Below are 25,224 nucleotides of genomic sequence, written 5' to 3'. Positions count from 1 at the left end.
AATGCCATAAAATCTTGCTAAAAACTTCAAACAAAACAACACAACTGAAAAGCAGCAAAGTAGACAGTGCCCATATCATTGCAGCTAGTAAGAGAAATACAGTTCATTTGAGGAAAAAGTAGTAACCATTCACTCATGCAGTGAGTATGTATTGAGAGCTAACTGCCCATCAGTCTCTGCTCTGGCAACAGGGATATCACAGAAAGCAAAAACAGTCCTGTTCTTCTGAAACTTACATGTCTACTGAGGGGAGATAAACAAATACACAACAGGTGGTGGTGAACACTCTGGAAAAAAGTACAGCAGGATAAAAGGGCCAGTGAGTGTGGGAGTAGGGGAAGGGTAGACTATTTTTATATGAAATGCTCATGATTAGCTGTTCTGAAAGGTAATGTTGGAACAGGGATCTGAAGGAAGAAGCATAAGCCACAAGGATATCTATTTCTGTTCCATGAACACAGGAACCATATCTTACAGATTCTGACCTACCATCTTTTTTAACCTTTTCTGAGAGGCAGTATTGCCTAGTGGTCAAAACAACAGGTTCTAGGTTGACACTAGTTGTGTTTGAATCTTGGCTCTGTCACTTTAGCAATGTTACCTCCCCCAAATTACTTAACCTCTCTGTGCTGTTTCTTCATCTGCAAATGAGTAAGTGAGTTAACATATATACGTAAAAGTATACTCAGCACATGGCTAATTTTCATAGTGGTTACTATTAATATTATTTTGATCAATTTATAAAATCTTTTTAAGTTAAGAGCATGAATTTTAGGGCTGGGGATGACTCAAGCGGTAGCGGCTTGCCTGGCATGCGTGCGCCCGGGTTCGATTCTTAGCACCACATACAAAAAAAGATGTTGTGTCCGTCGAAAATTAAAAAATAAATATTAAAAAAAATTCTCTCTCTCTAAAAAAAAAAAAGAGCATGAATTTTAAAGGCAGGTAAACCTGATTTAGAATCCTACACTAACTGGATATTCATTCAACCAATATTTACTGAATGTTTGCCATAGCACTGTTTTGTATTGTTTGGGGTGCTGGGGATCAAACCTAGGGCCTCATGCATGCTAAGCAAGTGCTCTGCCACTGAACAACAGCAACTGTTTTAGTGACTGAGGTTACCCCAAGGAACAAGACAGACAAAGCTTCTGCTCTCAGGGAGTTTATATTTTAGTGGAAAGAGACATACAATAAACAAGTATATAAATAATAATTATAGTTTGTGGCAATTGTTATTAAGGAAATAAACAGGGTGATGTTTATGTGGGGGAAGTTACTTTATATAGAGTAGTTAGGGAAGGCTTCTCTGAGGTAGTAACATCTGAAAAGAGCTAGCTATTAGAGCACAGCAAGCATGTATGGGCAGAAGAAACAGGGGAAAAGCCCTGAAAAAACAGCTTAGAATATAAAAACAATATGAGAGGAGAGGGGTGCTGGGGGAACGAATTATTGTACAAGGAAAGAGTATAAAAGAAAAGGTCAAAGGGGAAGCCAGGTGTTATGCATAGAACTGGGAATGCAGTATAAAGAAAAACAGAAACAGTACCTGCTCTAATCTGGTTAGGCTACTAACTGAATTATCACATAAACAAGCATGAAACTGCAACTGTGACAGCTGCCACTAAGAAGTTACACAGTGGTACGAAAAGATTTAAAAACATAACCTCATCCAGGAGGATGGAAAAATAACTTACTGAAGTTCAAAATGGGATCTAAATGATAAATAGAAGTTAACAGGAAGTGAGGGGAGAAAAAGTATTCCAGTTGAGAATAGCATGTGCAAAGGCCCTGCAGAAAAGACAGCCTGGTGAGAATGAGAAAGGTCCGATGTAACTCAAAGGGATAGAATGATAGGGTGATACATAGTGAAGCTGGAGAGATAGGGAGTAGCCATATCACAAACAGCCTCATAGCTAGCTACAAATGGGTTTTAAACAGGAGGATGGCATGCATACATTTTGAAAGGATCCCCCCTGACCTGTATCTGAAGGGAAGGAGTAGATTAATGGAAAGCTGAAGTAATTAGTGTACAAAAGAGATGATGACAACTTGGGCTAGGTGATGGTAAGAAGCAGGCAGAATTGAGAGATATTTAGGTCATAAAAGTTCCAAGACTTGGGGTGGTGGCTCAGTGGTAGAGCACTCGCCTAGGCACTGGGTTCAATCCTTAGCACCACATTAAAATAAAGGTATTGTGTCCAACTACAAATAAAAAATAAATATATTTTTTTAAAGTTCCAAGTCTTAGCATAGGTTTAAACATGTGAAATTAAAGAGAGGGAAGTGCCAAAGATACTCTAGGTTTCTGCTCTGCCAGCTAAATGCAAAGTGGAACCATTCATTAAGACAAGAACCAAAGAAAGTTATCTATATCCTGGGGTGGGATTATGAACCTATGAAGTTTGAAGGGGCCTATGAAGTACTTAAGAGATATGAAACAACAAGAGATTATCAAGAACAGGAGGAGCTCAAAGGAAAGACCTGGGCTAAAGATAGCTTCAGTTTCCTCGAATACTTGCATCAATTCAAATGAAAATTAAATTAATAAATTTTGCACAGCATCTGGTTCCTAGGTAAGTATTCCATTAATTATAGCTTTTATTATTGATAATGTTACAATGGCTATTAATATATTAGCTAGCTCCCTAGACTAAACTTGGCCAAAAAAAAAAAAATTGCTATTTCCAGTATTAAATTGAAATCACTTTTCCTTTTCAAGATCCTGTCCATTTTAATTAATAATGCCTACTACTCTACATTTGGTTCCATGTAAGTCAAGTATTTATGTATATATGAAAACCAGGTAAAGCAATTCTAGCTTTCAACAAAGCTATAGTCTGACTAAATAAGACATATACCACACAAACATGCATGTCCCTGCCCAACACACCAATGTACCAAGGGATGTCACACAGTTAATATAAATTATTAAGTTATTCAGTTTAAGAATGTAGCTGGAACTTGAACGTTGTATAAATCCCAAGTCTTTACAAAGAACCATAGTAAGAAAAAGCTTTTCATATGGTAAGCACACTATGATTATTAGGCCCACCTAAATCACAATCAACTGTATTCTCCAAAAAAGAAACAATAAAATTCATGGATGGTCTACAGTTGTGCCCTGTCCAATACAGTAGCCACCAGCTATTTAAAATTGATTAATTAAAATTTAAAATTTCATTCCTCTGTAGCCACATTTAAAGTGTTCCACATATGGCTAATGGCTACCCTACTAGGTATTGCAAAAGAAAACATTTCCATTACTGACAAAGTTCTTTTGGGATTTAGTGCTAGTCTAGATCACATTTAAAACCCAAACACTTTGAATATAAACTTTTCACAGCTTGGCAACCTAAACTTTGAACTTCAGAACATATGAAGAACATATGTTCTCACAAAATAATGAGCATTGGCAATATCTTGAGCTCTCATTTTTAAAGTCTGCCTTGTGTGCAGATAGATTTAATAGTGAGTAAGCTTTTTGTTATACTAAAACTCTCTCCAAGTGATACATATACACGAACTTCAGTGAGTGGGGATTCAGGACCATTTTTGTAACTAACTCAAATGCAATACCTGCTTTTCCGTATAATTTATGCAATACTGAAAATTACAAACTTTAGTTTCATTATCCTTAAACTATATATGTATATATGATAACCAGGTAAAGCAATTCTAGCTTTGATGCCCAGTCCACACAAATATGAGTATCCCTGTCTTAAGGGGGTGGGGGGAGTAAGCACGGATAAATGAGGCAATGCCCAGGAGTGGGTGTCAGGCAGAGAACTGTATATGTATGCTGTCTGTGCTGGTCATCTCCATGTGTAAAGACACCCCCATGATTCTTAAGATACATCCTAACAGAAGAAAGTCTGTGGGATGGGGGCTACCTTGAACACTGTGTGTCCAGTCTGGATTATCTCCAGAAAGGTCCACAGCCACCTGTGGTCCCAGGGGAAGGGGCCAACCCTCTGACACGGAAACACTTCCAGGGGTGGACGCGATTGGGGCGGGGGGAGCAGTGAAGATCACAAGTGCCTGTAGAAGCAGGAGCTGTCAAGATCAGAGGCTGGGACAAGAAGAGGGGGCTGTGACCACCCAATGCCCAGCCCAAGCCCTCTCCCGGCCCCCGGACAGGCGAGTTACATAACCCCGGCGGGCGTCTCTCGGCGCCGGGCGAGTGGTGCAGGCGGCGAAGACAGCCCCCGTGTCCGGGGGCTGCTCTTTCCCCACCTCCGCCGGGGGCCGGAGTCCGGCCAGGGGAGCAGCCACCGCCTCCGCCCGGCACAGGCTGGACTCCCGGGCTTTCGGTTTCCGGCCCTGGCGCTCGCACAACCCCAGAAACCAACACACAGACACCATAACAAAGGCGGCGACGCGGTGGCAACACCGGAGTAGGAAGACTAGGGGACCACGGTGGAGCTGGCAGTCAGCCCACCTACCCGCCGGAGGGCACGGCCGCCTATTCCAGCCGGTGCAGCCGCGGGGCAGGCGGCCGGCGGGAAGAAGGGGGTGCTTTGAGGTGCTACTCACTCTCGTCAGGCAACTGGTCGAGCTCCGCCATCTTGAACGAGCCGCGCCGCTTTTTCAAAGGCTGCCCGCCGCGGTGCATTGTGGGGCGGAGACTGTCTTTGCGAGGGAGGTTCGAATGCGGAGCTCGCTGCCCGCGGCGCCGCGCCGCGCTGCTCCCGCCGCGGCCGGCTGAGGCGGGCCCGGCTCCGCCTGCGCCTGCCGGGGAAGCGGGTGCGCCGGGTGGCCGCGCCTCGCCCTCCGCCCTCACCCCCGCCCGGGGCCGGAGGGTGGGAGGAGGGAGGCCGCGCGGAGAGGCCCGGCGCCCGAGCGCGGGGGGCGCAGCGCCAGCTCCAGAGTCCCGCCCGGGCCGCGCCGCCCGCCCGCCTGTCCTCTCCGGGGCTCGCTCCCGGCGCGCGTTTCGCGGCTCACGCTGCAGCTGTGGGAACTGCAGGCTGTTTGTTCCGAGAAGGGAACGGTAGTAAGGCCCCGGCGGGCCGAAGCGTGAGGCAGGGAGGGGGCACCTGTGGCCCCGACACGGGAGAAGAGCCCTTGGTTGTTGATCACGTTACGCCAGCGGAGCTTTCCATGAAGTCAAGTATTCTCGATTCCCCAGACCCACGTTTCTCAGGCTCCTCCGTCACCCCCAGCCCCGAGCTTAGCTGCTGCAGCTACCTAGTGTGTGGGTCCAAGACTCGGGATCTCAGCGGCCTCTGGTGAGCCGGGGACTCTAGCTCCTGAAGATTGGAAAATGAGCTCCCCGTACAGCCCGTAAAGAGACCTTGAGAGGTCGTGAAGTTAGTCATTTAGGCAGGCAGCTAAGAACTGTTCTGCTCAGCCTGTGCATCCTTTTGAACAATGGTCCGTGTAGTGAATTGGGAGAGAACTACAAAATGACTAAGTGATGGCTTCCTGGGGATACATACTAAAACAGTTGCACTACATGGTGATTAAGTACCTTGATCTAAATGTAATGAGGAAACTGGATGAGAATTGATCCTTTATTGAAAGAAGTCCAGCAAAAGATTTCACAAATTCCTGTTTGTAACACTTTCCAGTAATAAACCACTGTTTTTGGTTTTTTGTTTTTGTTTTTGTTTTTTTTCTTTTTTGGACAAATTCTTCAACAAATGTTTTTGAGTAACAAGCCTTTTCTCCAGGAATTTATGGGAAATAAGAGGTAGGACAGTTAAGAATTGAAAAAAACCACATGTATGAATTCCAGAAAATCAAAAGAAGTCAAAAAGATGATACATTGAGATAAGAACAGAGCAAACAGGTCAGCCGAGGCTAAGAAATTGAACTTGCTGTGAGCATTGTAGCAATGACGAAGTCACATTTTAAATAACGGGGGTGGCATGTTTCCATTTGTTTTAGAATAAAACTTTGAGAAATGGATTGAAGGGGAACAAGATGAGAGTTTGGAAACCAGGCAGGAGGAAGTCTTTTGGGGCAAGCCAAGAACAGCAGAGAGTTGTCTCCTCAACTGGCTGTAGAAGTTCAGAAGTTGTGTGGAGACCTGTTTGGGATTCTGGCTGATAGTTGTATAATCTCAGACAAGTTTGCTTCTTGGCTTAATTCTGAGTCTCTCAACTTTTCATCTGTAAAATGCAGGTAATAAGAGGGTTAAATGAGTTGATAGATGTAAAGACCTTATAATAGCTACTAACTCTAAGCAGTTAGCCACTACTACCTCTGGCACTGGGTAGAATGTGACCCATTGTGGGGGATGCAATCCACCTCTCAAAGAAACAAGGAAGTATGGGGGAAAAGGGCTTGCTGAGTCACTCTGGTGTGAGGAAGAGAGTCTCATTAGTGAAGCCATGGATAATTGAGTACTGGGATAGTGTAACAATAGTCCACTTTATGCTTTGGATATATTCCTTAGTGCTTTGCCACTACAATTTATTTTTAAAACGGACTTTTTTTTCTCTTCCTCTGTCCTTGCTCCTTCCTAATCTCACTCTGGTCCATAACCCCAGAGGAAACAGGATTACCTTTCTTCCCAGTTTTAGACAGATTTATCTGTCCTGGAGCACATACCTACCATAGGAATGAAGTCATCCAGACTTTGGGGATGGTACTTAGAAGTCTCAGAAATGACTATCTCCCAAATTAACAAGTGAATTGCAACTCCCAACAGAGTGTTACCGCTGTTGACCGGTGACGAGTAGTTGCTTCCCCAATGTTGAAGAATAACACCAGACATGACCAGGCAAGGTCAGAGTAGAAATTAGAAGTTTATTAAAGGACAGCCGAAAAGACTTCTCCAGGAGGAAGAAGGGGACCCAAGAGGTGGAATCCGTGGAAGTGTGGTTGTTTCCCCTTTTTATAGTTCTTTCAGTGATGTAATGTAGGTTGGAAGACCTGAGGGGTGGGACACTGGTGGGCCAAAGAAGTAATCTGGGCAGGTAGGACTTCATTAGCACTTCTTTGGGATGGGCTATCTTCAAATCGGCTGGGGCTGTTCATTAACATTTCTTTGGGTTGGACTTTGGGCCTAGGGTTTTTCTTGGGACTTCATTAACATTTCAAGAGTTGCTCAACTTTTCTGGAAATTCATTCTCAACTTGGCCTCCATTTTAGATTTCACTCGATATTAGACCTGATTTACCTAACTATACTGACTGCCTAATTTTAAATCTGGCTTCAAGAGAATTTATGAAATGCAGCCTTTGAGTCACCTTTTTAAAGCCCCCTCTTCCTGCTGATGGGCAGAAGTTCCTTGTGTTTCTCCTTTGCTAGCAAAGCAATAAACCTTCTTTTCCCTTTTGGATTGGCATCCTGGACATTGAGGGAGCTTTCAGCAACAATAGGAGGGGGAACAAGGAGGGTGGAAGTTCAATTTGACAAAGTAACCCTTCACAATGAATTTAACCCCTCCTGTGTCTTCTAACACATTCTGATCTGCTAAGATTGCAAACTGTACTACAGAGCAATAGTAACAAAAACAGCATGGTACTGGTACCAAAACAGGTGGGTGGACCAATGGTACAGAATAGAAGACACAGAGACTAATCCACAAAATTACAACTACCTTATATTCGATAAAGGGGCTAAAAGCATGCAATGGAGGAAGGATAGCATCTTCAACAAATGGTGCTGGGAAAACTGGAAATCCATATGCAACAAAATGAAACTGAATCCCTTTCTCTCACCATGCACAAAAGTTAACTCAAAATGGATCAAGGAGCTTGATATCAAATCAGAGACTCTGCGTCTGATAGAAGAAAAAGTTGGCTCCGATCTACATATTGTGGGGTCCGGCTCCAAATTCCTTAATAGGACACCCATAGCACAAGAGTTAAAAACAAGAATCAACAAATGGGACTTACTCAAACTAAAAAGTTTTTTCTCAGCAAGAGAAACAATAAGAGAGGTAAATAGGGAGCCTACATCCTGGGAACAAATCCTTACTCCTCACACTTCAGATACAGCCCTAATATCCAGAGTATACAAAGAACTCAAAAAATTAAACAATAAGAAAACAAATAACCCAATCAACAAATGGGCCAAGGACCTGAACAGACACTTCTCAGAGGAGGATATACAATCAAACAAGTACATGAAAAAATGCTCACCATCTCTAGCAGTCAGAGAAATGCAAATCAAAACCACCCTAAGATACCATCTCACCCCAGTAAGATTGGCAGCCATTATGAAGTCAAACAACAACAAGTGCTGGCGAGGATGTGGGGAAAAGGGTACACTTGTACATTGCTGGTGGGACTGCAAATTGGTGCGGCCAATTTGGAAAGCAGTATGGAGATTCCTGGGAAAGCTGGGAATGGAACCACCATTTGACCCAGCTATTGCCCTTCTCGGACTATTCCCTGAAGACCTTAAAAGAGCGTACTATAGGGATACTGCTACATCGATGTTCATAGCAGCACAATTCACAATAGCTAGACTGTGGAACCAACTTAGATGCCCTTCAATAGATGAATGAATTAAAAAATGTGGCATTTATACACAATGGAGTATTACTCAGCACTAAAATATGACAAAATCATGGAATTTGCAGGGAAATGGATGGCATTAGAGCAGATTATGCTAAGTGAAGCTAGCCAATCCCTAAAAAACAAATGCCAAATGTCTTCTTTGATATAAGGAGAGCAACTAAAAACAGAGCAGGGAGGAAGAGCATGAGAAAAAGATTAACATTAAACAGGGATGAGAGGTGGGAGGGAAAGGGAGAGAGAAGGGAAATTGCATGGAAATGGAAGGAGACCCTCATTGTTATACAAAATTACATATAAGAGAATGTGAGGGGAAAGGGAAAAAAAAAAAAAAACAAGGGAGAGAAATGAATTACAGTAGACGGGGTAGAGAGAGAGGATGGGAGGGGAGGGGAAGGGGGCATAGTAGAGGATAGGAAAGATAGCAGAATACAACAGTCACTAGTATGGCAATATGTAAAAACGTGGATGTGTAACCAATGTGATTCTGCAATCTGTGTACGGGGTAAAAATGGGAGTTCATAACCCACTTGAATCAAATGTATGAAATATGATATGTCAAGAGCTTTGTAATGTTTTGAACAACCAATAAAAAAAAAATAAATTAAAAAAATAAAATGAAAAAAAAAGAAAACACTGGTCCTAGCACCTGAGGGCCCTTAGCAGCTTGCATTTCATCATCAATTTGGAGTTATGAAAAATCAACCCTCTAAGAATGATAAAATAGAAACAAACATGAAGGAGCCTAGGAGTGTGAAAGAAGCAGAAATTCTGTGAATATCATGATGGTTGGAGTATTGTTAGACCAAGGTAAACTAGGTTTTATTCTGAGGTAGTTTGTACATACACGTAACAGCAGGGTTGCTGATTAAAACAATATTTTTAGGCCCTTCCCAATAATCTGCTTTTTAAAACTGGCTCAAGTATTGTTATAGTAATGGAAAGCTGACTAACCCACTGTAGTACCTAGGCTATAATGTGAAGATAGAGTGAAAAAAAATTAGATAATAAGATGAACACAGTGGCTTATGCCTATAGTCCCTGTGATTTGGAAGGCTGAGCCAAGAGGATCACAAATTCAAGGCCAGCTTTAGCAATGCATCACAACCCTGTCTCAAAATAAAAAAATGAAAAGGACTGGGGATGTAGCTCAGTGGTAAAGCACTCCTGGGTTCAATCCCCAGTACCTAAATTAATTAATTCAATGTTGAATTTTATGTTATTTTAACCACTCTTTTAGTCTGTTTTGTACTACTAAATCAGAATGCCTAAGACTGGATAATTTATAAACAACAGCTTTATTTTTTTATATTTCTGGAAGCTAGAAACTGCAAGATAGAAGGTTTCACATCTAGAAAGGGCTTTGGTGCTGTATCATCCTATGGTAGAAGTCAGAAAGGAAAGAGAGGGGCTGGGGTTGTGACTCAGTGGCAGAGTGCTCCCCTAGCACGGGTGAGGCACTGGGTTCGAGCCTCAGCACCACATAAAAATAAATGAATAAAAATAAAGGCATTGTGTCCACCTACAACTATATATATATATATATATATATATATATATATATATATATATATTCAAAAGAAAAAAGAAAGAGAGGTTGCATGTGAGAGAGAGAAGTGGCTGAATTCACACTTCTATCAGGAACCCACTTTCCTGTTGACTAATCCATTCCCACAATAACGACATTAATTTTTTAGGAGATTATATATATATATGTATGTTTGTTTTGGGGGGTCGGAGGGACTGGAGATTGAACCCAAGGGTGCTCCAGCTCTTTTATAATTTTTTATTGTGAGACAGGGTCTCACTAAATTGTCCAGGCTTGCCTCGAACTTGTGATCCTTCTGCCTCAGTTTCCTAAGTCACTGGGATTATAGGTGTTTGTCACCATGCCCAGTGCCTGTGGACACTGGGGATGGTACTAGAAGAGCTCAGAAATGACTAACAACATTATAACAACATTCTAACAACAGTCTAACAACATTCTAACACAGCAACCACAATTTTAAAAATCCATATTATACAAATATCACACAGTAAATACACATTTACTAAATATATATGCATAGACTAAACAATATAAGATACCCAATATTAATGGTGGCTAACTAGGAAGGTGGAATTTGGGTGATTTTAATTTTCTTTATATGTGTATGTATAACTTTTCTACAGTAAATTTTTTATGACTTTTATAATAAAAACAACCATTGAAAAAAGGTGATATATCTGTACAATGGAACATTATTCAGCCATAACAAGAATGTACTGATAAATGTTACAGTGTGAATGAAATTTGTAAACATCATGCTAAATAAAAGAAGCCTGCCACAAAAGACCACATAATGTATGATTCCATTTATATGAAATGTCCAGAATAGACAATTCCATAAAACAGAAAGCGGATTAGCAGTTGCCAAGGGCTGGTAAGGTTGAAGTGGGGTATGGGGAGTGATTACTAAAAGGCACAGGGTTTCTTTCTGGGGTGATAAAAATATTCTAAAACTGAGGTAATGGTTGAACAACTCTTTTTTTTTTTTTTTAAATGTTTATTTTTTAGTTGTAGTTGCACCCAAAACCTTTATTTATATGTGGTGCTGAGGATCAAACCCAGGGCTTCGCACATGCTAGGCGAGTACTCTACCACTGAGCCACAACTCTAGCCCCTGTACAACTCTTTACATATACTAAAACCATTGAATTATAAATTTTAAATTGGTGAATTGTATGGTATGTGAATTATATCTCAATAAAACTGTTGCCAAAAAATATTATTTTCAGATTTTTAATCAGCTTTCTGTCACTATAAAAAATACATAATCAAATTATAAAGAGAAAAAGATTTATCTTGGTTCACATTTTGGAGGTTCCAGTCTATGGTCCATTGTCCCCATTGGTTTGGGCCTGTGGTAAGGCAGCAGGTGACAGAACATTATTCTTCATCTCATGGCCAGGAACAAGAGAATGAAAAGGGGACTGGGGTCTTTCAACCCCCTTCAAGGCCATATCCGTCCCCAGTGACCTAACAACCTCCCACTAGGTCCCACCTCTTAAAGGTTTCAGCATTGCCCAATAGCACCACCCTGGGAACCATGCATTTAACACATGGGACTTTGGGGAGCATTCAAGATCCAAACCATAGCACAGACTTTAGAATTTGTCTCCATTGAAAATCTTTGGTAGTTACTTTGTACCAGATCCCTTTCTAAGTCACTTAATGAAAATAAGTCCAAGAGGCACTCTACTGGGAGATGTAAAATGATTGCTGCAAACAAAGAGTGACATTAAACTGCTATCCGTTCCACTCTGACTTTTCTTCCAAACATCTTACTAGTCTGCAAATATGCTAGAAAGAGAAACTGCTTTTCCTGTTGGACCCAAGTGGCTACAGGAAGATGAAAACTGAATTCCTAACAGATCCTGCTTTTTTAGAATGAGTCCTAGGAGGGTCATCAAAATACCTGTATCTCCTGAGATCCAGGCGAATGGACCATTTGGTTAAAGTGGAGGAGGGGATTATTAAACCTGTCTCCTAGGGCTATAGTGAGAAGAATTAAATGAGATCACTTATGTAAAATACTTGGCTTACATCCCAGCACATAAACACTAGCCCTCTACCACTCTGTCTTCTGTCCTGCTTTCCTAAGCTATACCCAGAAGGGACTAAATGTTGTTAGCTCTTTTCCAAGATACTGCTTCTAAAGACATTGTTCTTGGCAAAATTTACTGGTATATCCCAGGTTATTTATGGAAGTCTCTTTGTTTCCAATTTGCATAATGAAGCCAGGATGAGGAAGAACAACACTTCCTTGAAGGAATAGCAGTAACCTCTTTTGCCAGATATCTTTTGTAACAAACTATAAAAAGTTATAAGAAAGGGCTGGGATTGTGGCTCAGCGGTAGAGTGCTCCCTGAGCATGGGCGGGACCCGGGTTTGATCCTCAGCACCACATAAAAATAAAGGCATTGTGTTAAAAAAAATGTTTTTTTAAAAAAGTTATGAGAGATTATTCTATGGGAAGGAAAGTAGAGAGAGATACTCACCACACACAAACACTCTCAATCACTGTCCAGAATTTCTTAAATAAATTAGGGATAAGTTGAAGTTAGGGAGAGGAAATGGAAGAAGAAGTATTAATGGCAGAGAGGCATGCACGAAGGCATAGTTTTTATTCCAGGAATTTGGTATTTAAGATGAAGTGTGGCAAGAGGTAATGTTACTAGAGTCCTAGGCCAGAGGGTCCTAACAAATCAGGTCCAGCCACTCACCCAAAAACCAAATGGAAAAAGTAAAGGGGAAAAGCAAGAAAGGAACATGAATTGTTACAGCCATACTGGGAAGATGAGGTGAAATCAAGCATCTTGACCCTGTCTTCAGGGCACTTCAAGTTTACATAGAGAATGAATAGGGGGATGGGGATGTGGCTCAAGCGGTAGCGCGCTCGCCTGGCATGCGTGCGGCCCGGGTTCGATCCTCAGCACCACATACAAACAAAGATGTTGTGTCCGCCGAGAACTAAAAAAATAAGTAAATATTAAAATTCTCTCTCTCTCTCACTCTCTCTTAAAAAAAAAAAAGAATGAATAGGGGCAGAGAGCTATTTAGCATTATGCATATGCATAATTAAGTAATAATTAAGTAATCTTGGTCAAACTGTGGTCTGATTGATTGGGGGTGGGGGGATGAGTACCAGGAATTGAACCCAGAGGTGCCAAATCACTGAGCCACATCCTCAGCTTTTTAATATTTTAGAGATGGGGTCTTGCTGAGTTGTTTAGGGCCTCCCTAAGTTGCTCAGGCTGTCTTTGAAGTCGTGATCCTTCTGCCTCAGCCTCCTGAGCCACTGGGATTACAGGTGTGTGCCACTGAGCCTTGCTGATCTGATTGATCTTTGTATCTGTTCTGGTTCTGCCAGGTGGGGGTTCAGAGAAGTCCTTATCTCTGTAGGGGACAATTTGGTTCCCATGACATAGTCTTGCTTAGGGAGGCAAGCCTCAGTTCCTGTCATGGGACAATTGCTCCTGCTTAGGGGCATGATCTCATGATGTGGTGATTGTTAGGGTTTTCATGTGAGGTGTCCCCCCAAAACTCCTGTGTTTCTGCAGGAATATTCAGAGGTGAAATGATTGGATTTTGAGAGCTAGACCTAATTAGTCCATCCTGGATTGAATGAACTGACTGGGTAGTAACTGTAGGCAGGTGGGGTATGGTTAGAGGAGATAGGTCACTGGGGGATGCATCTTCCCTATGGCTCCTTTCCTCCCCCACTTCCTTGTTGCCATGAGCTGAGCAGCTTCCCTCCACTAGCTTTTTCTCCATGATGTACTGCCTCACCCTGGGCCCAGAACTATGAAGTCAGCAATGGTCTCAGTCAGACTAAGACCTCTGAAACTGTGAGCCCCAAATAAATTTATCCACCTTTAAGTTGTTCTTTGATCACAGTGACACAATCTAATAGTGATCTGTCTGCACCACTCTGTTTCTGGAATTCAAGGTGACTACAGGTTTAGGGCAATGACTAAAGACTTCTAGTTGCTGCTCCAGGGTGTCTGGAATAAGATGTTGTTAAAACTGGTAGATGAATGTCACTCTCTGCAAGTCCTGAAAATATCTTAGTTACTCATTTCAGTGTCCTTGGTTTTGAAGAGGGAAGAGATGCATTGGGTAAATTTAAGGCTAATAAACCTTGCATTACACTCCTCAAGTGATTAATATGATTACATGCAGAGATGAGTAGGAATCTGACCCAAAGTTTAAAGTAAGAAAGAAGACAGATAAAAATGAAGGCAGAGATGCTAAGATTTTTATCCTGTTTTAATACCCATGGGGCATCTGTAGGCCCAAGAGAACAGTCAGGGCTTTTAGTAAAAGCAGCCTCTAATTCCCTGTTACAGTAAGACTATAGAGAGAAACAGGGAACACACAGAGTATGGGGGGAGGCACTTTTAAAACCTGGTTGTAAAGTGGGTTTTGGTAGCCATGGAGGTACATCACTCCTATCTCCAGCTGTGTTATGGTTTAGATATGAGGTGTCTCTCAAAAGCTCAAGTGTGAGACAATGCAAGAAGGTTCAGAGGAGAAATGATTGGGTTGTGAGAGTCTCAACCTAATTAGTGGATTAACCCCCTGATGGGGGGTTAACTGAGTGGTAAATAGAGGCAGGTGGGGTGTGGCTGGAGGAAGTGGTTAATGGGGGGGTGTAGCTATGGGGGTGGAGAGTGAAGATCTCTCTCTCTCTCTCTGCTTTCTGATCATGATGTGAGCTGCTTCCCTCCACCACACTCTCCCGCTATTGTGTTCTACCTTACCTCAAGCCCTGAGGAATGAAGTCAGCTTCTACCGACTAAGACCTCTGAAACCATGAGCCCTCAAATAAAATTTCCTCCTCTATAGTTGTTCTGGTCAGGTCTTTAAGTTGCAGCGGCAAAAAAAAGCTGATTAAAACAAGCTGTGAGGGGTGCTGTTAACTGACAGCCTTCAACTGCTGCCCACTAAGATCTACCACAGCATTCACACTAATGCCATGCTCTCTCAGGCTGCTCCTAGCCAATAACTGAGCCTGGCATTGCTGCTGGAGCCAGGCCATTTTCACCCAACTAGGGTCTTTGTTCTGAGCTCCTGCATGGCATGATCTGAACTGGCTACATGCTTATCCACAGAGCTGCCTGGAGCATGATGATGAACCTTGGCTAACCACTATGGAATATGTCAAGTTATATTCTATATTGGTCTGTGCATTGTTTGAGAGGCTGCAGGTAGCATCCTTTCGGCACCATTTAAAAGTTGTTTCTTTGTTGGAACTTAAAGAATTTCCATGACTAAAGCTGGTCATGGAGTTGAAAGATGTCTATATATGACCAGCTCACTCTAAGAGCTCCAACCATGGTCAGCTCTGGACGTCCTGGTACGCATGCCCATGATGATTCAAGATGTGGAAATACAGCACATCCTGTGAGACCTAGCAATGGGAGGCCAAAAAAGCCTGTGTCTGAAATCTCCAGCCTCTTCATTGTATCTCCTACTACCATACTGTATCCTTTGTGGGTAAAACCTTGGTCTGTGAGTAAAAACTGTCACAAGTCCTTTCAGCAAGTAAACACAGAAGGTAACTGAAGTGTAATTAACACAGCCTTCCATCAGCCTAGCCAGGATTTCCTCAGAGCTGCACTGTAGTCTGAAGCTCTTCCCAGCCAATGGTCCTTTCTTCCCTTCCTCTCTCTCTCCTCTTGCTGGTTGCAGACCAACATTCTGATTTGAGGCTCCTCCCCACCCCTGCCCATATACTCATGCTCTCTTCATTCTTTATTCTTCAAAATTGTTTCCTAAAATCAATAGATATTTTGTACACTTGATTCTGTCCTAGTACCTGCATATCAAAGAACCTGATCTGGAACACATGTTATTAGGAGTGGTCTGGAAAAGCAGATAATTTGGGACTGATAACTCCTTACCCGGCTGGCAAGGTGTATCCCATCCCCAGTGAAATGTGGGACCTGGAGAATACTTAGCATGAGGTGGCTGAAGATGTCACGGTGGTTTTCTGGGAAAAATTCTAGGGGAGAGGAAGATCTTTGCTGGCAAGATGATTCAGGCATTCAAGACAGGAAAGGAACTACTTAAAAGGACAGTGGAGTTGGCTGGCTATTTTAGTTGTACTAATGTCTTGTATAGAAATAATGGAAAAAGGAATTAACAACCTAAACACTAAGCAGAGAACCTATGGTCTCTTTGGTAGTTTACAAGCAGACTGGTAGTGCCTCCACAAAGCATGGACATGGCTTAGGAGCAAACTTAGGACCTAATACTTAATGTTATTGAGCTCTAAAGACACTTAAATACTCAGTCAAGGTAGGTTTTCTATGCTAATGTCAGAATCCTGGTGGAGAAGATTTAGGACCCTGACCCATGAAAAGGAAGGATCTGCCAGGAGGTCTCAAAGATTTGGCTCTGCAGACTCAGAAGTGAAAGAAGTGTCTAACCCTTCCTGTTAAGAGCTAATCTTTCCTCTGTTTAGGAAGAACTGCAGAATCTGCTCTCTGACAAACAATAGGATTCCCCTTCAAGATGTGTTCCTTGAGGAGGCCCAGAAGACATACAGCCAGCAGGCCTGTGCTGGTGAAAAGAATAGCAGCATCAAAGGGAAATTCAGTGGTGACTCTCTTCTGCAGATCAAGGGTGATGGTAGGAGAGGCAGTCACAGGCTGGACTCACCAAGTGTGATAGGTGCCCTGATGAATATAATAGAGGTAAGATGACAGTGTTTAACCATAGAAGTCAACAAGATTGGGGGATAGCCAATGGAAACTGACCTGTGGGACATGTGGAAATGGAAATAGTTTATAGAACATGGTGTCTCTAGAGGCAAGATATAGAAGAAGCCAATAAGTCTGTTGTTTTTCTATAATCAAAAGAAGGCAAGATTAGAGGAGTGGGAGATTGAGGGCAATCCCCCAGAAAAAAAGTCATGATCCCTTGCTTAATTCCAAGACCTGTGCCAACTTTCAGATCTGGAACCCATTGATTTAAGAGATAGCCAGACTAGGAAGAAGGACTCTGCAACAAGTGGTAATTATAATGATTCCTTGTCAAACCCCAAAGGCACTTATGAGGAAAGTGACAACCCAGATATTTCAAGAATTATTGAAAGCAAAGTGTTATGGTTTAAGTAGTGTCCCCCAAAAGCTCACGTGTGAGAGAATACAAGGTTTGGAGGAAAAATGATTGGGTTATAGCCTAATCAGTGAATCACTCCCTGATGGGATTAATTAACTGGAGGCAGGTGGGGTGTGGCTAGAGGAAGTGGTTCATTGGGGTATGCTTTTGGGGTATATATTTGTATTTAGCAAGTGGAGACCTCTCTCTCTACTTCATAATCATCATGTGGGCCAGTTCCCTCTATCATACTCTTCTGTCATGATGTTTTGCTTCACCTCAAGCCCTGAGGAATGGAACCAGCCTTCTATGGACTAAGACTTCTAAAACCCTGAGACCTCAAATAAACTTTTCCTCCTCTGCAATTGTTCTGGTCAGGTTCTTTTAGTCACAGCAGTGAAAAAGCTGATGAAAACACAAGGTCAAAGTTGACACTGAGAGTTATAGACCAGAAGACATCATAAATCCCCTTTAGAGCAGAAGATAATAAATGGAATCCTTACCAAAGTCAAGCTTATAGTAGATCTGCTGGGTCTGTGGATGTACCTGGTGGTCATTTCCGTGGTCCCTGAGCTGGAATAACCTCTCCCATGTGGTCCATGGGGTTAGAGCTACTATAGTAGGAAAGGTTAAAGGTTAAATGAAAGTCCTGAATCTTTCAGAAGGTATTAAATTAAAAAAAAAAAATCAAATCCTACATCTAAAGTCTAGTCTGGGATTTGATTTTTAAAAAATCATTCTGTTTAATACAGACACATTTTAGTTAGCTTTTTGACACTGTGACCAAAAGAACTGATAAGAACAATTTAGAGGAGGAAAAGTTTATTTTTGGCTCACAGTTTCAAAGGGTGAGTCCATGGTTGGCTGACTCCATAACTCTGGGTCCAAGGTGAGGTAGAACATTGTGGTGGAGGAAAATAGCTCAGAACATAGCAACAGGAAGGAGAGAGAGCTCCACTTACCAGGGACAAAATATAAACCCCAATGTCATGCCCCAGTGGGCTAGCTCCTCCAGCCACACCCTCTCTACTTCATTTACCACCCACTTGATCCATACAACTCTCATAATTGAATCATTTCCCTCTGAACATTCTTGTATTGTTTCACACATGAGTTTTGGGGGACACTTCATATCTAAACCATAACAAGAAAAGTTTTCAGCATTCATAAAAATCATTCAGTCACACTTGCACATACTAAATATTTTCTCATGTTCAACAAACTCATCCAAATAAGTTGTTCCATCATCTAAAAAGAAGAGTAACACTGTGGATATAGCTTTAGTGGTAGAGTGCTTGCCTAGCATATATGAGACCCTGGGTTCAATCCCCAGCAATAGAAAAAGACAGAAAATGTCTGTACAATCTGTACAAACAACTCTCAGAAGTTCTTCTAGTTCCTCCTTTATTGTTATAACACTTAACAACAATAGCTCTTCATCTCACTGGGATCTGAATCTAAAATTATATTCTTCCTCACAAACCAAGTATAATCAATTTCATGTTCACCCAAAATACCATGAAGAATCACTACAAGATTGAGAATGGTAATGAATTCATGTTAAACAATTGATGTGTTCTATGGGACCCTATTTCATGATGTACTATTCAGTGTTTCCACTGCTGTGATAAATACTTGAGATAAAGAATTTATAAAGATTGGGCTGGGGATGTGGCTCAAGCGGCGGCGCATTCGCCTGGCATGCGTGTGGCCCGGGTTCGATCCTCAGCACCACATACAAACAAAGATGTTGTGTCTGCCGAGAACTAAAAAAATAAATAAATATTAAAATTCTCTCTCTCTCTCTCCCTCTCTGTCTCTCTCTCACTCTCTCTTAAAAAAAAAAAAAGAATTTATAAAGAGAACAGGTTTCTTTTGGCTCATGGTTTCAGTCTATGGTGGCTTGGCCCTGAAGCTTTTGGGTCTATGGCAGCTCAGTACATCATGGTGGGAACATGTGACAGAGAAAATGGTTCACCTTATGGTGGTAAAGGGGCAAAAAGGGAAAGAGGAAAAGACAAGTATTTCAATATTTCTTTAAAGATATACCCCCTGTGACCTAACTTCCTTATATTTGACCCCAATCCTAAAGGTTCCACCACCTTTAAATGGTGCCACAGGCTGGTGACCAAGCCTTTATAACACACGGGAATTCCTAAATCAACTTTTAAATCCCTCTTTGTTGCCTTCTTACTCCAGTTTAGTCATTTTTCTTCAAGTTCCCCTGGATGACCTAGTGGATAACTACAACAAATACTGGTAAGTAGTTTTAAGTATACATTAAAAGATAATTTTAATGTATGCTGTCTACTATAAATAATAGCTTATTAAAAATATTTTTAGCTGTAGATGGACAAATACCTGTATTTTATTTATTTATTTTTATGCAGCACTGAGGATCAAATCCAGTACCTCACATATGCTAGCTACAACCCTAGCCCAATAGCTTATTTATTTATTTTTTTTATAAAGAGAGAGTGAGAGAGATAGAGCAGTAGAAAGAGAGAGAATTTTTAATATTTATTTCTTAGTTTTCGGCAGACACAACATTTTTGTTTGTATGTGGTGCTGAGGATCGAACCCGGGCCGCACACATGCCAGTCGATCGAGCTGCCGCTTGAGCCACATCCCCAGCCCCCAATAGCTTATTTTTTGTTTTGAATAAAGTAATACTTTAGGTTTGATTCAAAGTCCTTTCTCAATGTTTTCATTTAGTTACAATTTTATTATCATTTGGAGCCTAAGTCCAATTTTATTTTCATTTTTATTAATATGAATACACATTGCTGCCAGAAATATAACCAGTTGCTCATTGAAATTGTTGATAGCTTTTCCAGGCATTGTTGAACTACAGCCGTTTTGTCCTGTTCCAGCTACAGCAGAGGGGCCTTGTGGTTGAGTTGGACAGTCAGACCAAGCACATGCTGTCTGTGTATTATAGGATGGTTAGCAACACCTTTTGGATACCAGTAGTCCCTTCCCAGCTGTGCTATAAAAAGTGTCTCCAGACATTGTGAAGTATTCCCTGGGGATTAAAATTATCCCTGGTTGAGAACCACTGTTCTAGGAATATTTTAGCTCTACTTCTTCCCAGGTTGCAGATGTGGCCTTTGTGGGATCTCTACTGAACCTGACGATTATTTGGAACTCAAACATCTTCCAACACTGTGTGGGCTCTGGGCATTGTTCAAAACTTGACTGCCTGGTTATATTATAGTCTGGCTTTGTAGAGTTTCATGTTTTATATTTATACAGTTAATTTCTATAGTACAAGACTCAAGAGGACCTTGAGTCTTTCTTTCTTGGCTTATTTCTCTGGGCTCCTTTCTCTCTGTTACTCTGTTTTACAAATTCTAATCATCTGGCTGCGCCCCGTGGTGCATGCCTGTAATCCCAGTAATTTCGGGGGGGGGGGGGGGGGGGGCTGAGGCAGGAGGATTGCAAGTTCAAAGCCAGCATCAGCAATTTATCAAGACTGTCTGCAATTTAGTGGGATCTTGTGTCAAAATAAAAAAATGAAAAGGACTGAGTATGTAGCTCAAGGGTAAGGCTCCCCTTGGTTCAATCCCTGGTACAAAAAAAGAAAAGAAAAGAAAAGAAAAAGAAAGAAAGAAAATTAAAGTCACCTTAGCCTCCTTAAACCAATCTTTGTCCTTTAACTTAGAGAAACCACTGTAATCTGCCTATATTCTCTCTTGCATTAGAGCAGACTAGGAAATTTCTCTAGGCCGAAAACCTAGATGATTCTTGGGCTCACTTCATTTCTTTCTCTTCTCAAGGATCACAGTCTTGTTGTAGTGCTTGTTGTACAATGTCAATGAAAATTGTTTCATATGTTTTGCCCTGTTTTCTAACAGCAGGAGAGCATGTATGATACTAATTATTCTGTCATTGCTGGAAACAGAAATTAACAATTAAATTTTAAATATTTCATCTACTAACATGCCCCATTGATGATGGTCTTCCTTCCTTTGTCTCTTTAGTACTTATATTGAAAAAAAAAAAAAAACAATAAAACACTTGATTAGTGAGTGGGTTAAAAAAAAAAAGACATTTCAAGTAAACATTATTTTATTTTGGGAGATTATCTTACCCCAAATTTGCCATATTTTTCTATTTGCTTTTGGATGATTATATTCATCAATGAATAAACACTGACCATATCTATTATTCATTGTACCAAAGGTAGACACACCTGCATTTCAAATTAGCAAGTAAGCAATCAACACTCAGTTCATCAATCTAGCAACAATGATGATCTTTCACCTGAGTCCCTTTGTCATTTGAAGCTAAGGCTTTTAGGCAATTGTAAAAATAAGTAAAATTATGTTACAATACATTTGATCATCAAATGATAAACACTTTTCAACTTGTCATCATTAAAATAAAAACATTGCTATAAAACAAAAAAAATCTACCTTATTACATATACAAACATATAAGAATAAGAGAATTAGCATTTTTTTTTTCTTTTTTAGCTGCATACATTGTTAGCAATGCCACAGGCGTATGATTTTTTTTTTTTTTTTCAGTACTGGGGCTTGAGCCCAGGGGTACTCTGCCACTGGCTATATCCCCAAACTTTTTTAAAATTTATTTTGAGACCAGGTCTCATTAAATTGCGAGGGCTGGCCTCAAACTTGTGATCTCCTGCTTCAGCCTCCTGTCTTGGATTACTGGCATGTGCCACAGCACCTGGCAATAGGCACATATATTCTGTGCGATTATAATTATGTATCAGTCAGGGTTTAGCTAGAGAAGAACGATGGATGATGTGGAATAAGCCTTTTTATTAGGATTAAAATGTGATTGGGGAACTGGTGAAGGAGTCTACATAAATTGGCTACCTCTGGGTCCAGCAGTGAGCCTGAAGTTGATGAAGATTAGCACGGCTGGCAAATGAGAAGAGCTAGAAGTGGAATGGAGTAGAGTCAGGACAAATTGCAATGTCAGTCTGTCTCACAGTGCCTTCAGACTCAATTCTGACCTGCAGAGAAAGCTCCTTTGTCATGGAGCTTGTTTCTGGCCTAGGATTAAGAGACCAAGGAAGGCTGGGCTTGGTGGCATAGGCCTGTAATCCCAGCAGCTTGAGAGGCTGAGACAGGAGGATTGCGATTTTAAAGCCAGCCTCAGCAAAGGCCAGGCTCTAAGCAACTCAGTGAGACCCTGTCTCTAAGTAAAATACAAAATAGGGTTTGGGATGTGGCTCATTGGTTGAGTACCCTTGAGTTCAATTCCTGGAACCAAAAAATAAAAAAAAGAGAGAGAGAGAGTCAGACCAAGGAAGGGGATTTGGTAGGAGCGGGGGAGCTGATGCTCCATTGGCTCTCTCGCACCAGGGATATGAGACAGTACATGGGTGACAGAGAAAGTGAACTTCAGGGGTTCCTGGCACCCTTTAGTGTTCATTTGAATCTAATAGCTATTCAGTTTCCCTCCCACCTTCCATATTTCATTCAAATTTCTCTGTGGACAAATATTTCCCACATAAGGGAAAGGAATTCTAGGGAATGAAGTTCTAGCTTAACTAGACACAGTACAAAACCAATAAAATTCCTGCTAGAGAGTGTTTAGTACAGTAAAGGGGCACAAGCTTAAACGCTATAGTTAGATTCAGGTTCTGAGAAAGATGCCAAAAAACATACATCAGAGAAAAGAGCCTTTTTAACAAAGGGTGCTGGGAAAACAGGTTATCCATTTGTAGAAGAATGAAACTAGGTTCCTCTCCCTACCCTGCATAAAAGTCAACTCGAAGTAGATCAAAGAAGCTGGGCACAGTGGCACATGCCTGTAATCCCAGTAGCTCAGGAGGCTGAGGCAGGAGAATCTGAGTTCAAAGCCAGCCTCAGCAAGTGAGAGGCTAAGCAACTCAGTGAGACCCTGTCTCTAAGTAAAATAGAAAATAGGGATGGGATGTGGCTCAGTGGTTAAGTGCCCCTGAGTTCAATCCCCAGTACCCACAAAAAAGAAAGAAAGAAAGAGATAAAAGACCTAGGATTTAGACGAGAGACTTTGTAACTCCTAATAGAAAACATAGGGTCAGCACTTCAAAAGCAAGGATTTCTTCAATAGGACTCCTAAAGTTCAGGAAATAAGACCAAGAATTAATCAAGGGATGGCATCAAATTATAAGGCTTCATCACAGCAAAGGAAACAAGAATATGAAGAGAGGGGGATTCAAGATGGTGGATTAGAAGAAGGCTGCATTTCCAGTTGCTTCATGGCTCAGGATTCAAGCAGCAAGAGCACTGCTTTTTAATGAGGTGAGTGAGAGATTTCACTAAAATTCAAGATTGGACAGTTAGAGTGTCTCAGAGACTCAGAAATTCAGGTACATTGAACAAAGAATAAGAAAGAGTACATTGGGAGACAAATCAGTTGTGGCATTGACAGTGTTCAGGGATGTCAAGATGGTGGAGGCAGGGGACAAGAAAAATGCTACTGGAACAGGCAGATGAGTCATTATGCTCCTGTTTATCATAAGTCCCATTACCATGACAACTCCCATCACTGAGGACTTATCACCCATGACAACTCCTGGCACAGATGTGGTATTCTAAAATAACCAAGGGGGTAATGTGGACAGTATTCTAATTAGGTATTCTAAAGTAACCAATGGACAAAAATTGGACAGTATTCTAATCAGGTATCATAAAGTAACCAATGGGAGTAAATGAGATAAGATCTCCAATCAGGTCCATATAGGAAGAGAACGCCTAATGGCTCAGCATATAAGAAAAGAGTTTCCAGACATTAGGACCTTGAACCTAGGACCTTGAACCTCTCTCTCACCCACTCTGCTATATCTTACAGTACAACTTTCACCTTCCCCTTAAATGAAGTCTGTACTTTGGCTGTTATGTCTGTGTGTCTTGCTCAGTTCTTTGTTTGGGACACCAAGGACCTGGGTCCCAACTGGACACTCCAATGTTAATAGTAGCAGTGCTGGTTCACCACAGAGAGGAAGGATAACATAGAGAGAGGAACACAGTGGACATATTTGGTATGAAACAACCTGTAAATCAAATAAACAGCCTGAATTTAGCTAATCCAGAGGATGCACAGTGAACTGACTTTTGAGAAGTACTCTGTATTTCTCAACTGGAAAGTAAAGAGCTGAGGCAGAAGCCATCTTGAGAAGACCACACTGTAGCTTGCTGCTTCAGAAGCCCATGAGATGATTCTAAAAGTCACCACATTGCTCTGGCAAGCACCTAACATGTGGCTTTGGGTGTGCCTTGCAGAATATGAGTGAAACAGGTATGAAGAAGATTGTACCCAAGGTGATTCAAGTCAGAAAAACAAAGGGGAGTGCAACTTGTTTCCCCTTTGAGTGGCAGCTCATATGACCAGATGAAGAGGGTCAGGAATCTGAACAGGAGGGTGTGAATACACTCAGGGACTAAGCCTGGGAAGGCTGTGTTTGTGGCAGCATAGTGTGTGTTGGGTTGGCTCTTGAAATCCAGACTACTGGAAGAGGAAGGCAATTGCAGGGCTCTAAAGGTATGTTGATCTAATCTCTCCAGATACCATCCAACAAAGCCCTTAAAGCCTGATTAGATCTACTTCCCCCAGAGGACTCTGCAGCAACCCTACTCTGGGTTGCATTAATTGGGTCTATGGAAACAAAACTCCAGTGAACAGTACTTCCCATTCTATCTTACTGGTGAGAGGGAAGTTGAGAACTACTTCAACCAGTTTCATTCCAACTGGCAGCTCAGTGAGCAACACAAAAGGAGGAAGGGGTTAACAATCCCTAGCCCTTGCACACATATTCTCTCTCCCTCCATCTCCCACCATAGCCCAAGAAAAAATGGAAAGAAGGACACTTGGGCATAGGCAGTGACTTCATTTTTTTTAAATAACTTTTAGTTATAGATGGACACAATATATTTATTTTGTTTATTTATTTTTATGTGGTGCTGAGGATCAAACCCAATGCCTCACATGTGCGAGACAGGCACTCTGCCACTGAGCCACAACCCCAGCCCCAGTGACTTCATTCTTGTCAACTGTTTTGACCACTTTAGTGGAGAAAGTTCTTCTGTCATTCACTAAGAATTTCTTTCTCCCCCCACCATTTTTTTTTTTTTTTTGTAATTG

General features: G+C 41.5%; 1 protein-coding gene across 1 annotated transcript in view; it reads right to left on the bottom strand.

The window, feature by feature from the left end:
- The window catches only part of Lin9 (lin-9 DREAM MuvB core complex component), a 67,522-nt gene extending 62,907 nt beyond the window's left edge, over positions 1 to 4,615 (bottom strand). Inside the window, exon 1 of the mRNA XM_076831554.1 lies at positions 4,537 to 4,615. Within this exon, the coding sequence (XP_076687669.1) occupies positions 4,537 to 4,615 (79 nt within the window). The remainder of the gene's footprint in view (positions 1 to 4,536) is intronic.
- Between the last annotated feature and the right edge of the window lie 20,609 nt (positions 4,616 to 25,224).

The sequence above is a fragment of the Callospermophilus lateralis genome, chromosome 13 (genome assembly GCF_048772815.1).
Source record: "Callospermophilus lateralis isolate mCalLat2 chromosome 13, mCalLat2.hap1, whole genome shotgun sequence".
Classification (NCBI taxonomy): domain Eukaryota; kingdom Metazoa; phylum Chordata; class Mammalia; order Rodentia; family Sciuridae; genus Callospermophilus; species Callospermophilus lateralis.
Note: the sequence above shows the minus strand (reverse complement) of the source record. Positions and strands in the feature narration are given on the sequence as shown.